The following is a 16299-nucleotide window of genomic DNA, read 5'->3' as shown; positions in this document are numbered from 1 at the left end:
TAACAAACATACAGTAAAACAGTAATATTGTAAAATAACTGTTTTCTATTATAATCTATTTAAAATGGAACTTATTCCTGCTGAATTTTCAGCAGCCATTACTTCAGTCTTTAGTGTCACATGATCCTTCAGAAATCATTCTAATATGCTGATTTGGTTCTCAAGAAACATTTCTTATGATCAATGTTGAAAACAGATGGGCTACTTAATATTTTTGTGGAAACCATGATACTTTTTTTTTTTTCAGGATTCTTACTTGGATGAATGAAAAGTTCAAAAGAACAGCATTTATTTTAAATGGAAATCATTTGAAACATTATAAAGGAATTTAATGTCACTTTTTGTTTACCTTAGCCAGGTTGTTGAAGACACTGAGGCAGCACTTGGACACTGTGATGTTCATGGTGTCTTTGGAACATATAGTGATGGCTGTGCGAGGTTCTGGCAACATAATAAAATCCTCCCCAGGAACTGGACTTTTATCTCGAACAGGGTTATTCTTCATCTACACACAGAAACACACAAATAATCAATAACCTGCAAGATATTTAACAAGGTGGCAATCTGGATTCATGTTTATACGCAGAAGTGAAAAAAGAAGCACAATTCTACTTACGTTTAATTGGAGCTTCCACCTCTGTTTCCCGTTGTTCACTCTCTCAAGCAGTGGCTCCCATACTGCATGAGTCTCGTTGAAGTAATTCACTTCCAGCGTCATATCAGCAGAGACACTGAGCAATGATGACCAGTTCTGAGCAGTACCAGTGAATGATGATTCTGCAAGCAGCAAGGGAACAGTCCGATGCCCCAAGCCTGACTCCAACGTGACCTGGACAACCTTCACGCTCATCCTAAAACTCTCTCCATCTTTACTGCTGTCCACATCCTTGAAGCTCTCAGTGACCTCAGAGGCCATGTCCACACCAAGGAACCAGTAGTTTGCATTAGCGACTTTTATCAAAGACCAGAGACTGTTCAGGTCATCAGACGTCTGCTGTGACGGTTCTTCTTTAGGTTTGGGTGCCATGGCCGCGGTGATGGTAATGACAGTGTTAAGAATAATAGGAGAGATCTGAGATAGCAAGATGGAGAAAAAGCATGTTAGCTCAACATAGTTTAGCAAATATTCAAATGAAATGTAATGAAAACGTAATACTGTATACATTTACACAGAAAAAAAACTTAGTACTTAGTACTTGACATACAGTAACAGTAAAGGAAGCAAATACACTAGCATTCAAAGGTTTGGGTCAGTAAGATTTTTTTTAAAGAAATTAATACTTTTATTCAGCAAGGATGCATTAAATTGATTAAAAGACATTTCATTTGTTATAAAAGATTTCTAATTCAAATACTGGAAATCAAATTATTTTGAATCAAAAAACCCGAGAAAAGACCAAAAAAACGTATCACAGTTTCCACAAAGATGATAAACAGCAGAAATGTTTTTAACATTGATAAAAAGAAATGTTTCTTAATCTACAAATCAGCATATTAGAATGATTTCTAAAGGATCATGTGACACTGATTACTGGAGTAATGGCTTCTGAAAATTCAGCTTTGCCATCACAGGAATATATTACATTTTAAAATGTATTAAAATAGTAAAGAGTTATTTTAAATTGTAATACCATTTCACAATATTACTGTTTTTACTGTGTTTTTGATCAAATAAATGAAGCCTTGGTAAGAGCCTTTCAAAAACATTTAAAAAAATCTTACCAACCTCAAACTTTTGAATGGTAGTGTATATGGTCCTCTAGTTATTTTACAAGATATCAATATGGCAAACAAATAACACCCACTTTCACTATGACCTCCTCTACAGTTATTGAACCAGTTAATGGGGCATTGGCTGGCATTTTGGTATCAAGTTCAACAGAGCATGGTCTCAGCACCTGCAGTAAAAACAAATTCATAGTTTCCAAAGCATTATAGAGACAATTGCAGACATAAAACTTTATTCCTGTAGTAAAAATGGAGTTAAAACAGAAAAACATTAGTAGGAATTACTAAACATACGGTGGTCACAGCTTTGTCACCCTCCGCCCTGATGAAGGGGCAGGCGAGCACTTTGAGGCTTTTGACTTGGGCCTTCATGACCTGGCCGGCTTCTTCAGACAGCAGGTTAAAATCACACTGGAATGAGGCTACCAGTGCAGGAGCATCGGCCTTCATCAGATTAGCCACAAACACAACCTCTGGGTCAACCACAACTGCTCGCAGTTTTGTTCTTGGAGCTGGGGCTGATGATAGATAAAATATTAAATAAAAAACAACAAAAATTACTTTTCATACTTTCAAGTTTTCATTATTTTTTCCTGAACAATGAATTTCAATTAATTGTTCATGATATTCCCAGTTGTGTATGATGATCAAATAATTTTTTTTTTCTTTTTTAATTTATAGACATTGTACTCACAAGTATTTCTAGCCAAAAAACACTTTATAACTTATCAGAAAAAAAATGTATATTACTGACTATAGCTATTTTCATGACCATAAAGATTTAATATCCATAACTTTTCCAGGTCTGGAAATCACACTTTTTGAAATTTCCTGACATTTCTTGGTTTTGGTGAGACACAAACATTATTTTTGCAGTTCTGCTTGACGCTGTTTGTGGCACAAAAAATGGGAAACTTAATCTTTACAATTCCAATTACAGGTTTAGACTTCGATTGTTCTGACACCCTTTAGTGAAATGAAGTTGTTTATGGTATAAATCTACAATACACTGGCTACTCTGAACATCTTACATTTAACATGCAACAACTCATTTTTTCAGCAGTAGCATTCACACCTGCTTTAGGTTCACAATGGATTTTGGGTTCTGAGACGTATTTGAGCGGCAGCTGATTGGGGTTGTCTTGTTGTCTTGTAGGCGAACTTGTAGGCAGGGCTTGCACAAAAAAGTCGGCAACAGCCAACAGGAACTCCACGCTAGCACACAGATAGAGCTTCTGCAGCACAGCGACCACCGAGCGCTCATCCACACTCTGAGAGTATTTCACATCAATCATGGGCTCTGTTGTCTCCTCATCACGCCTTCCCAGCATCCTATAGGGAAAAATAATATTGAGTGAACAAACCAGAGGGATGAGGCCTAGAAACAGGAATGCTGAAATGCTCTCTGAATAGAATGTCAATCAGTAATATCATATTGAATGTTTTTCTTAGTTGTAATTAAAAGTGTTAAAACCTAGAAAAATTTATGTAAACAACTTCTTTTAATATTTTTTTTTTTTTGAAAGAAGCCTCTTATGCTCACCAAGGTTAGATTTATTTGATCAAAATACAGTAAAACAGTAATATTGTAAAAAAATATTGCAAAGCTCAGTTACTCTAGCCTTTGGTATCACATGATCTTTTCAAAAACATTAAAAAAAATCTTAATGATTCAAAAGTTTTGACTGGTAGTGTATATATTGTAATATATAATATATATATATATATATATATATATATATAGTAATATATATATATATATATTGTAATATATATATATATATATAGATTGTAATATATATATATATATTGTAATATATATATATATATTGTAATATTATATTATATATATATTGTAATATTATATTATATATATATATATATATATATATATATATATTTTTTTTTTTTTTTTTTTTTTTTTAATGTTTGTTATTGTATTAGGTTTTATTATGTGTAAATCACCTGGATGTGACTCTTTGAATGCCAATCCTCCTGTCATCCAGCGTGCATGTGGTGAGGATGGTGGAGACCTCCATGTTGCCATTGCTAAACATTTTGCCTGAAGTCTTCATTTTACACAGCATAAATTCACCCAAACACAACTGCTCCTGATGTAATGAGGGCTAGAGAAGGAAAGATAGAAAGAGAGAGAGGGGGATAAAATGCTCACTTTCTTTATCAATGGACTGTAACTGTAAAAAAACACCAGTGTTCACCATTTGTATGCTTAATAATACACACCTGTATAGGGTCGTTACTGTAGAGCGTGAGGCCAAGCGACTCAACATTAAAGCTGAATTTGACAGTCTCCAGAAGCTCTGTTTCCGTCAATTTGCTTTCAGGCAGCTTCTCCACGAGAATTTCAGAGCCTACGCAAAACACACGAAACAAGGCCATCCGTTGAGTTCTTTGCTAGAAGCTAGATTATTATACGAAACATCTGTGTAACAGTCTTCTCTCACCAGTGGCTGTACGTGCTCTGACAAGTACACTCTCTTGTTTGAGGGCTGCCTCTGAGCCAATCAGTGTGTCAGATTGAAGGCTGCTCGCTTCACCGATATTCTCCATCAGAATCCGCAGCAGGACAGTCAGGTCATCTTGACACAGAGCCACCTTTAACGTGAGAATCTTGATTAATATCTTAATATTATATTAATTATAACCAGATTCCAGAATATATGGACCAGCTAAAACTGTAATAATTATTATAGCTTATAAAAATAGTAATTTCCACTGATAAACTGTGACATTAGATCCATTTAAAGTGTATTTTTTTATATACTAAATGTATTTTTACATTTTCTAATTACATGTTATGCAAGTATGAACGATTCATCCATGCAAAAATGTATTCACCTTTTTTTATTTATTTATTTTTTTGATCTGGTCATTTTGAACCCCTTAGCAACCCTGTAAAATTTGCCTAAAATGCCTAAAAAAGACATACCCAAAGTAAATTGCATGCTGTTCTTGAACCATTTGGTGTATATGCATGATTTTGGTCTTTTTTGAAAGGTATGTATACTGCAGGTGGTACAGTGAAACTTACAGACTTCTCTGGTGATGCATGCATATATATACATATATATACATATACATATATATACACACATACATATACACATTCATACAGCTATGGAAAAAATTAAGAGACCATTGACTTGTCTCAATTTTTTCCATAGCTATATATATATATATATATATATATATATATATATACACACATACATTCATTCTGGCATTATACTGTATATCCAGTATGTGAACAGACCTTCATGGGCTTCAGATCTCCATCCACCTCTATGGCAGCCATCTTCTGGTACCATGATGCTGCCAGGTTACGTTTAACAGACAGAACCAGGTTGGCTGGCTCCAACAGTTTTGAACAAGGCTGATTTGAGTCCTGCTCCATGGAAATTCTGAGGATATCGAACAAAAGGATGTATAAGTGGAAACATATAGAGTTGTATAATGGACAACTAGAATGCTGGCTTTGAAAATTCATGAAATGAAGTCTGTTCAGTTAATTATCAGATTTGTAAATGGACATATGCTGCATATTATTATTATACTTTGAAAAGTAAGTCTGAGAATCCTAGATAAGCTTCATGGCAGTGGGCTACCTGGACAGTTTTAGCTGAGTGAGCTCTATATCCATATTATCTATGACAGCAGGCAGCGGACAACCTTCCACTGGGAGCAGAGAGAAGCTGTTTCCCACAGTAATGAGACCCAGGTCCGCCTCCACAGCATTATGGGATGTGGAGGACTGAGGGATTATGATAAGGGGGGCCTTCAGTCTAATGTTCATAGCAAGTCTGAAGCTCTTCTGAGCAAAATCCCTGACACTGGAAGCGGCTTTCTCCGCGGCCTGAGCCGTGGCGGCACTGAGAGCCTCTTTCGCTGCCTGGAAGTTATTACTGAAATTCTATAGAGAGAGAAAGTAAAGGTAAGTTAGTGTGCTCGAATCAGCAGAGAGGCCATGTGTGCAATTCAAACTCACCAGCAGCGACATGACGAATTTGTGAAGGTAGACCACTTGAATACAGCCCACGTTGAGTTTCACTTTGCCATCAACCTTTGAAGTATCTGTATACCCAGCCCCTTCAGTGGCTTTGGGTGTTAGACTCATGCTGAAGCTGAACACCTCATCGCCTACGATTGAAATGGCCTAGAGAACCATAAATAACCAAAAACAAATTACAGATATTGCAGTTCACTTTACTTTAATTCACTTCAATTGTACTTTGTTTACTTTGTCTGGCTAACTTGCCTTCTTGTGAATTGTTTTAGGATCCACATTGATGATGATGAAGTCACGCAGACGTGTGGACATGTGGGTCTGAGTTCCCTGCATTTTTAGAAAACCATCCAAACCTACAGGAGGAGCAGATTTATAATCAATCAGCTTTAGAATAACCAAGAAACATATATGCAGATGATACACAGAGGAAAGCAGGTTGCTTTAATATAACAATTTAAGAATTTTTGCTAAAAAAAAACTAACTATAAAAAACTAAACTATAAAATAATTAAACATACTTAGAACATTTTCTGGCAAAATACTAAAGCTAGTAATATAATATTATATGCATAATATTGTAGTTACAATAACGATGATGTACTAAAAGCTTACATTTTAAAGCCTGTATTAATTTATTATTGCTTTGCAGTAGCAGTAATGTAGTAACTTATACCAATATATAGCATATGACGTTTTTTAAAATTCAAAAAGGAAATGGATTCAAACCTTGAATCTTGATGTCTGCCATGTTGCACTTCTGGTCACACACCAACACATTAAATGCACCAAGCTGCATATTCACCATCAGGTCAATGATGTCACCATCAGAGGGAGAGCTCAGTGCAGCTGAGACAAAAACAATTCTTCATTACTTCATTCTTAAAACATGTTAAAGAATTCAGTGTTTGTCAGTTTCGGAGTGTGTTTACTGGATTTAGCTGAGGTAGTTCTCATGTCATCACTCTTTTTGCTTTCTCTCTCAGGTGAGGGCAGACTGCTGGTGGACAAGGCAGTGGACAGGAAGTCCATAGTAGAGAGGAGAGCCTCAGTATGCAACATCAAGTCCAGGGAGGAGAATACCACCTAAAGACACATTAAGGCCTGTTAAACTCCTTAATTTCCAAAACTGTATATTATTTAACATTATTTACAGATGCTTACATTCATCTTCTGCTCAGTATTCTGGTAGAGGCTAGCAAAGTTGGGCCCATTTCGATCAGCCTACAAAGACAAGAATTAAAAATTTTAAGGTATCCATTCCTGGAAGCTCTTAGCACCTACTTGTTTGTCTTCCATAATGAAGATTTCTATTGTAATTCTAGAAAAACATTAAAAAATAATTCAATTAGTATTGAAAAATCAATTAGCACTGTTTCTGGAAATATTAAATAGCCATCTATACATTTACACATCTATGCATGTAATCAAAACTTGATTATTAGAGTGACAGTCTCAATTCAGAAAAATGGCCATGAGGTGCTAAAATTAGAGGCACTCCAAAAACACTAAAGAGCATAATCACTAATGGCTGGTTCTAATTGTGCAGATGCTTTGATCAAGCTATGAATTCATTTGCTGACCTTAAATAATAGTTCAAAAGTAAGAGCTGAAATCCTGTGTAGACATGAAATGTCCTGCCACAAGTCAACTCAAGCATGGATTAAAAAAATGAAACCACTTGACAATATTGACAGGTTTTTATCAATGTCTGTATAAGAAGTTTCATAATTAAAGCTAGTGCTAATACTAATGCAATGACTGCTGAATTTATGCGCTCACATTTGTACATCAGAAAGAAAGCTACCTTAAAATATTTAACTTCAAAAAGATCTGCTCCTGACTCTGCTGAGGAACTGATTATACAGAGTGGCTCTCCATTTGAATCTGCAAATAAATAAATAAATAAATAAATAAATAAAATTATTATTTTTTATACTATATGTTTAAAATGTTTTTATAGGTTCACAAATATAAATCAATTTGGTAACACTTTATAATAAGTATACAATAATAAATTAATTACAAATAATTTCCAAACTACTAGTTTATAATTAATTCATGGTTAATATATTGTAGTCTCTCTACAATACATTGATTGTATAAATAAATAGCCTGTTAATATATTAATAGGCTATATACATATAGTGACTTCTTCATTCATTGTCATTGTAATTAAACAAATTATTTTTGTGTAATTACTTCATAAGTAAAGAGATGAAAGAATGTTTTTTTTAGAGAATGTTAACAACTTATTGACTGTAAATAGTTTTCACTTTAGATCAGTCACAGAAAATGGGAAAATGTCATTAGTTAAGTGCTTTTAACCAACCTTTATAAGACATTAATTATATTTGTACATTGGTGTTAAGTAGTAGTATTTTTAGTATTATTAAGTGTTCCTTAAAAAAAATCAATTATGTATACAGTGCACAGCATAATTGAGTACACCCCCTCTGAACGAATAAAAAAGATGTATTTTCTTTATGATCACTAATACAATTCATGGAAATCTGGCAAAACTAAAATGTGTTAAACATATACATAAACAAAACTGAGAAATATATGTCATTAATAGCCACAAAATAAGTAAATTAGCCAATTTTGTTTAAATTAAGGATTGCAGAAATGAGTACACCCTAGATTTAATAAAAAACATGTATCTTCTGTTTCAAGTTTGTGTATTAAATTACACAGTAGTGTGGGAATTCATGACAGCATTGATACAAGCACAACTCTCTCACAACTTCAGCACTCATACATCCCTATATAAGAGCTTTACTACCACTGAACTTTACTGTGGGAACCAGGCCCCTTTCACTGTACTCCTCCTCTAGCAACACCATACCATTTTGGATGATGTTAGATCAAAAAAAATTATTGATTTGGTCTCATGAGACCAGAGTACTGATTCATAAACAACATATGGCAACATGTATGTGTGTGTGTGTGTGCTTAATGTATTTGTAAATATTTTAAGGAACACTAAATATTAATGTCTAATAAAGGTTGGTTAAAAGCACTTATTTAATGACATTTTACCATTTTCCATGACCTAATCTAAAGTGAAAACTATTTACTCCTAATAACCAATTAACTATTCCTTAACTACAAGCTAATTAAACAATAATAATTGTGTTAATTACAGTGACAATGAATGAAGAACTCACTATTTGTATATACAGTAGCCTATTAATATATTAACAAATGTAGCGACTACAATATATTAACTATGAATTAACTATAAACTTATAGTTTGTAAGTACTTTATTACTGTACACTTACTATAAAGTGTTATCATTAATTCTACTAATTTATGGAATTGTGTTGCACTGTGAGGTTTTTAAACCAAGCTCTACAAACCAGGGAACTCTAGGCACTTCATGGAGATGGTTTTGATGTATGTTGTGGCCTCCATGTCATATTTTCGAACTTTGGTGTCAATTCCAAGCTGAGCTACATGGAGAACCAAAAAGGGACACTCGTTCCCATTTTTGGGCTTTTTCAACTGCAGCATAACCTACAAGAATGGGAAGATACAGGATTCTCAGTCCATACCTAGTCAACAAATCTGAAATTATGACTGCATGTCAACTGTAAATAAGAACTTAAGTGAGCTTAATTACCTCCTTGATTTCAAAATTGAGCAGCACATTGACAATATTCTCAGTAAAAGCACCAATGGTCAATGCAGGTTGACTCCCTGTTCCCAAAGGAAGTGTCTCTATCACTCCTTCATCTATAACAGCTTCATCTATGAAGGAAAATAGTAAGGTAAAATTAAGCCCTCAAAGACAAACTTTACTGACTGAAGTTTAGTGACAGATTAAACCTTTAGCAGGTGTTTTTGTTCCCTCCACAGTCCTGCTTCCTTCACCAATGTTCTCTGCTAGGATTCTCATGAGGACCCCAAAATCCTCCTGGCCAAGAGCCATCTACAGATGCCCGAAAAATGCTAATCTTTAGTCTTTGGTTCTCAGTCATCTTTTGGTGCCATTTTAGAGTTTAGGTTAAACACTTTCACTTTTGAAATGTCACAAGAAACTCACATTCATTGACATAAGTACTCCTTTGACCTCCACTCCAGGAATTTTGTTGTACCAGGTGGCAGCCAAATTACGCTTGACTAAAAGCTCGAGATTTATGGGCTCAAGAATTTCAATATCTAGATGAGCAGCATCATGCTTCAGAATAGTCCTAGAGAAAGAAGATCAAATATATAAGTCTGAGAAAGTTAGGAGCCATCTCTAAATCAACTAAATCAAACATCAAACAGGCCCAGAAGATCAGTGTTGTTATTGTTAACAAACTAAAACTATTAAAAAAAAATTATTTAATTGAAATAAAAGCTGATATACAGTATAAATATGAATGAAAAAGTAGTAGTAATACTACGGTAAATAATAATAGATTGTTAAGAATACTAAAATAAAACAGAAAATAATGACCTAAATACGATGCACTTTTCTTTGCTTGTAACTTGATTGTAAAATCAGCTTTAAATCACAAACAAATTTTGAAGATCTCCAGCTTTCTTTGTTACCTAGATAGTTTGAGCTGTGTGAGTTTTACATCCATGGTCTCCAAAACTGCAGGCAATGGGAAGCCCTCAGCTGCCAGCAGTGAGAAGCTGTTTCCCACAGTAATGAGACCAAGGTCAACCACAAATGCATTATAGGATGTGGAGGACTGAGGGATTATGATAAGGGGGGCCTTCAGTCTGATGTCCATGGCAAGTCTGAAGCTCTTCTGAGCAAAATCCCTCACACTGGAAGCGGCTTTCTCAGCGGCCTGAGCCGTGGCGGCACTGAGAGCCTCTTTTGCTGTCTGGAAGTTATCCACAAACATCTATGGAAGACAACCAACAGTTAGTTACAGCTTAGTGTGACTTGACATGGCAGTTCAGTAGAAGTGAGAGAAGGCTTTTATGTAACAGCTTGAGTTCCAAAGTAAGGAAAATTCATGCAGGGATGTTCTTTTATTTTAAAACGCCTGACAGCCAAATTTACAACAAAAAGTTGCAAATTCAACAGGGGTGGAAAAAGCAGTGCTGGAGTGAAACAGTATTTTTTTGTGAGATAAAGTAATTAAGCTGATGATTATATTTTCTGGGTATGATAGGTGAGCTGTTTCTATTATTAAGCATGTAGAGAATGAAAGTTAGAACCAGTAAAATCAAGGCATCCATATCGTGCGAAATTCCATCTCAAATTTCAGTGATTTTTACTTCAGTATGTAGCATGAGATACAAGCACACATGCAAATCCACATATTCGTGATCAATTACTGCATGTAAAGAACACTTTAGGGTGAATCTGCATAATTTAATGTCCACTTCTTTAAAAATATCTCACAGTTAGAAAAAGAATACCTTACAATTAAATCTAAGAAGTAAATGCTAATATACTCAATTACAAAAAAAAAAAAAACACAAAACAGCATTAAAGCTGCAGTATGTAATTTCTGTAACATTAGTGGGAGCAAACGGAATTATAATCAGTTACTGACTCAATACTGACTGAAGATATGGCATTTCTGACCCGTTTAAAAAAAAAATGGAAAATGGCGGGATACATAGTTTGAAAAAACGATTGGAAAGGATCCACTTGTTAGGGGGTACACAATTCTGTTTGATGCCACTAGTGGTGCAGAAAGCACAGAAGACAAACCTTTCTTCTGGTTCTTGTTTTGAAAGTTGAAGCATAACTAAAAATTCATGCCCATTTTAAAAGACTTTATTATATATCAGTGGTATATATACACTACATGTAATGTAAGCAATGTTGAAATATTAACAATATTAGTAATTGGAAACTTTAAGACTGCTTCTGTTTAGTTTAAATGTAATTACATTTTCATGACTATGCAGCAAAGCTATATATTTCTAAATAGTGTTTTCCAGCTTTCAGAATATATATTATTCTATAATATTATTCTTTATTTTTTTTACCAGTAACTTTAGTATTAACCTGCCACTAGAGCACTTGTTCTTAACCGTTTTGACTTAAAGGTCCCCAATACATTTCTGGTATTTCTGCTGCAGTTATGACAAAGCTGCTTTTTTCCAAACTTTTTTTCAAGAATATGGGAGTTTTTATATATAAAAATTAATAAACCACAATTCCTTTTGTGATCCCAGAAATTTCAAGAAATGCATGTTCTTCAATAAAAACAGCAGCATCTTGGTTTTTTGTTTTTTAGCATTTTAATTTAATTAGTTTAGATTATAGTCAAATATTTTGTTTTATATAAAGATACAAAAATATTATATATTTTATTGATTCATTTTTCTTTTATTATTTTTTTTTTATAATTTTCTTTTATGAATTGTATTTACTTTTAAGTCATCCAGACACTCCCTTGAAAGTTTGCACTGCACTAGAAACAAAACAAAGGCAGTCATAAACATTGCTGTAAATGTAGTTAACCTGGATTAACATTTCCACCTTACAATCAAATTAAAGGTTTAATGATGTGCACAACAAATCCAGTGGAGTTTAGTGGGATGTAGACATATTTCAGTGTGTGCAGAGGTGCATTTGAAGTTAAGCTGCAAAGCAAAAGACTTTAATGCAGCATGCCCAAGTCTGTACCTCATCAGCAGAGTACTGATAGCTAAAAGAGTCCTGAAAAGAGGAAGACACAGTTAACGAAAACAATGAGGGGAGAAAAAGTGTCGGAGCAACAAAAAAACAATAAAAATAAAAATAAAAAAGGGGGAGAGACATACATGTCCAGACAAAATACATAGAGAGAATACAGACACTGAGAAAGAAATACTGATTTTCAAAGTTCTTTTCCCTAGTTGTTTCAGCTATAAGGGACTTACCAATCAGTACTAACTTTAGATGACAGAGCAATACAGACGACAGCATATGAGCACATACATGAAAGGTAAGTGCATTTACAATATTCTCACCAATAAAGACATAAGGAACTTGTGTAAGTAGACGATCTGGATACAGCCAAGTCTCAAGATAACTTTTCCATCCACTTTGGAGGTGTCAGTGTAGCCTTCACCTTCAGTGGCTCCAGGAAACAAGGTCATCTTGAAGCTGAACACCTCTTCTCCAACAATTGACACCGCCTGGTGATATTCACACAAATATGACAGGAGCATAAAAACTTGGCATCTGCAAAACTGCCAAAAACAAATATGACTGATCTTTTACCTTCTTATGGACGGTCTTAGGGTCCACATCAAGAACCACAATGTCACGCAGACGGGCAAAAACATCTGTTTCTTTGGCCTGGACCACCACAGATGCATCAATGCCTGATATAAATCAAGGCTTGGTTAATTTGCAGAAAATGGAAAAGGAATTAAATATCTTATGGAAAATAAACTAAATAAATATAATATAATGCAATGTGTTAATTTTAAGATATGCTGACTTTGATGTACACTTTAGATTTTTCTACCTTGAACCCGAATGTCAGCAATGTTACTTCTGTCGTCGCAGACAGCCACTCTGAAGGAGCCGAGCACAGCGGACAACATAAAGTTCACAACACCAGAATCCTTTGAACACTTGGACACTAAGAAAACATAGACACTCCAGTTAAAACACTCAAACAGCACAGTGTGTGACAATCTGAAATCAGTGCTGTCTGCAACATGCTTTAACACAAGCAAAACAGATACTGTTTCAGACCCCTGTTAGTACATATCATGTCAAGACCAGTGCAAAGGTCAAGGGAAAAAAAAACATTAGTTACCCATGAAAAAACCTATAAAGTGGAGACAAAGACAACATGGATGCATGAGCATTATTCAAGGTCAACCTATTAATTTGACAAGCAAAATGCATTTGTTTTCACACACGTTTAGTTTCAATATGTGTGTGTGCCTGCTCCCACCTGTCTTCCCTGCTGCCACTCTATCGTCTCGTCTCTTGGTTTCTCTGTCTTTAGAGGCTGTGAGGTCTTGTGGTATTGCCGAATTCATGTAGTTGATGGTAGACAGCAAAGCTTTAGTGTGCAGCATGAAGTCTAATGAGGAAAACTCCACCTATGAAATTAAATAAATCAATAACTTAATGCAACTTTTCAATAAAAAAGGTTTTTCAAAAGAAAAATAGGTAACACTTTAGTATGGGGAACAATTCTCACCTTGCTTATTAGCTTGTATTTTGGCTGTTTATTAGTACTTATAAAGCACATATTAATGCCTTATTCTGCATGACCATATTCTACATCCTTAAATCCTACCCCATTCCTAAATTTAAAAGCGACAACAACTATCTACCTATTTACCTAGCAGTAAATCAAGAGTTTATTAAGACAAACGTTATTAGTGAATATGTGTTCCCCATACCAAAGTGTTTAAAAATAATTGAAGTATTTGTTTCTGAATATAAAAACAAAAAAAAATAAAGGCCTGTTCACACCAAAGACTATAACTATAACTATAAAAATATAGTTTGAAACACATTCAAACTACACCACAGATATAATAATAACGACACAGAGAAATTATATCGTTGGAATCACTTTCATGATTTTTTTTTAAAAACATTGACAGCCAATCAGAATCCAACCTGCTTTAAAGAGCTTGAGCATTTAAAGCGTCAGATGACAAAACTGCAGCATGCGCTTACAATAAACAGAATGATAACATTCATTGGTGTGGACGTTAATATAGTTATCATTATAGTTTTCTTTATAGTTACCGTTCTTGGTATGAATGGGCCTTAATGATGTGATTCTAACTATGTAATAAAAATGATCTGTATATGACTGTATTTGATGTGTACACATATACATACATATATATAAATACATATACATACATACATACATATATATATATATATATACACTGCCCAGACAAAAAAAAGTCGCTGTTTGGATTTTAATAGGCAAATACTTGAATGGATCATTATTACAGTGATTATTATTTTTCTAGCATGTTATATGTTTTGGCAATGGTTTTTTTAACCCTAAAACAAAGTGTGTAGCTTTTCATTTCTAAATCAACCATGTATTAAGATTTCAAGATGACAATGTCAAGATTCATCAGGCTCAAATTGTGAAAGAATTGTTGAGAGGGAGCATGAAGAATAATTTTCACACACGAAATGCCACTGACCTTAACCTCAGTGTAAGTTTTTTTTATTTATTTTATTTTTTTATGTGCTAGAGTAGACTTTACAGAGTGCTCACCTCTTGCATTGTCAATAAAAGATCTTGATCAAAAAAATATTATTATTAATTTATTTAACCAGGTGAGTCAACTGAGAACCAGTTCTCATTTACAATGACGACCTGGATCTGTATATGACTGGCTTATATGTAAAATGATGTACCTCTTGATGGAAATAAATGTTGTGATGTTATTTCCATCAAGAGGTGCATCAATTTTTGTTCAAGAGATCTTGTATTGACAATGCAAGAGGTGAGCACTCTGTAAAGTCTCCTCCAGCACATCCCAAAGACTTTCAATGAAATTAAGGTCTGGACTCAGAGGTGCCAATTCAACTGTGAAAATGATTCTTCATGCTCCCTCCCAACCATTCTTTGGCTGGGCAGTGTATTATATATATGTGTATAAGATTTACATTTTATAATTGCATATGTACTTATATGTAATATTGGCATTCAATTATTTAGAACTGTAAAACTTAAAACATACCTTTAGTGTCTGTTCTGTATGATTAAATAAGGTGTGAAAGCTGGGTCCATTCACATCAGCCTAAAGGACACAAAAAGGCCACATGGACCAGCACAAATTAAACCACTTAGCTAAAACAACCCATTTAAGAGAGTCTTTTATAGAGTGTTTGACGAGCGAGATGCTCATGCTTACTTTGATGTACTCGACTTTCAATAGATCAGAGTTCTGCTTGTCTGAAGAGGTAATTAGATGAAGTGGCTGATTTTGCGCATCTGAAATACATACACACAAGAATGAGAAAGACAGCATCCCTGAAACAACATGAAGTACTTCAAACAACAAAACATTGATCACACTTCATGTGCGTGCATGTACCTTTCGTCTCGCAATAATCCAGGCTGATCTTGCGCAGGTAAGATGTGACAGTGAGATCGAAGGTTCGTATCTTGCCCTCTGCACCCAGTTGAGACACACTGAGGGCCAATACAACATCTTCCTGAGCGGCCTGTCTCGTAAGCTCCAACAACACCTACATATACACATATATGGACACATATACATAACTTCACACTAAAACAGACAATAGTCAACACAAACATAAACAGGAATCATACACAAAATAATTGTAATCAACTGGTGGAATGCTGAATGATTTTATTATAAAAGCTTTTATGAAATGCGGGGCTCGTACTAATCGATGACTTGATATGCCTTTTTAAAAGGATGATGTGAACAAAACAATGAAGAAGAACATACCTCTTTGACTTCAAACTGAAACTGCACTTCGGTCAGCTCCTCTAAGGTTGTTTTGAGAGAGTCTTCATCAACAGACTTCTCACTGATGTCTGAGTCTGAACACACATGCACGATTAGACACACAGACAGATACAAATGCACAAATAAACAGTGAGAAAATCAGCATATTTGTATG

The 16299-nt window shown here is 34.6% G+C and overlaps 1 protein-coding gene across 5 annotated transcripts in view; it reads right to left on the bottom strand.

Moving 5' to 3' along the window:
• The window catches only part of vps13c (vacuolar protein sorting 13 homolog C), a 68460-nt gene that overhangs the window by 28936 nt on the left and 23225 nt on the right, over positions 1-16299 (bottom strand). For 3 of the 5 annotated variants that reach the window (XM_067399551.1, XM_067399552.1, XM_067399554.1), the window contains 30 exons: positions 16125-16219; positions 15744-15897; positions 15561-15640; positions 15387-15446; positions 13613-13763; positions 13175-13291; positions 12925-13028; positions 12672-12839; positions 12346-12378; positions 10296-10600; positions 9802-9949; positions 9585-9687; positions 9379-9506; positions 9116-9272; positions 7560-7639; positions 6917-6976; positions 6685-6838; positions 6482-6601; positions 6005-6108; positions 5735-5902; positions 5355-5659; positions 5003-5150; positions 4194-4344; positions 3973-4100; positions 3694-3854; positions 2804-3060; positions 2023-2246; positions 1806-1898; positions 617-1072; positions 350-505 (listed from right to left, as the gene is read on the bottom strand). In XM_067399551.1, coding sequence (XP_067255652.1) covers positions 350-505; positions 617-1072; positions 1806-1898; positions 2023-2246; positions 2804-3060; positions 3694-3854; positions 3973-4100; positions 4194-4344; positions 5003-5150; positions 5355-5659; positions 5735-5902; positions 6005-6108; positions 6482-6601; positions 6685-6838; positions 6917-6976; positions 7560-7639; positions 9116-9272; positions 9379-9506; positions 9585-9687; positions 9802-9949; positions 10296-10600; positions 12346-12378; positions 12672-12839; positions 12925-13028; positions 13175-13291; positions 13613-13763; positions 15387-15446; positions 15561-15640; positions 15744-15897; positions 16125-16219 — 4568 coding nt within the window. The remainder of the gene's footprint in view (positions 1-349; positions 506-616; positions 1073-1805; positions 1899-2022; positions 2247-2803; positions 3061-3693; positions 3855-3972; positions 4101-4193; positions 4345-5002; positions 5151-5354; positions 5660-5734; positions 5903-6004; positions 6109-6481; positions 6602-6684; positions 6839-6916; positions 6977-7559; positions 7640-9115; positions 9273-9378; positions 9507-9584; positions 9688-9801; positions 9950-10295; positions 10601-12345; positions 12379-12671; positions 12840-12924; positions 13029-13174; positions 13292-13612; positions 13764-15386; positions 15447-15560; positions 15641-15743; positions 15898-16124; positions 16220-16299) is intronic. The other 2 variants (XM_067399553.1, XM_067399555.1) reach the window with 1 other exon arrangement.

This window comes from Chanodichthys erythropterus, chromosome 11, assembly GCF_024489055.1.
Source record: "Chanodichthys erythropterus isolate Z2021 chromosome 11, ASM2448905v1, whole genome shotgun sequence".
Taxonomy (NCBI): domain Eukaryota; kingdom Metazoa; phylum Chordata; class Actinopteri; order Cypriniformes; family Xenocyprididae; genus Chanodichthys; species Chanodichthys erythropterus.
The sequence above is the reverse complement of the archived record's forward strand: the minus strand, read 5'-3'. Positions and strand labels throughout refer to the sequence as shown.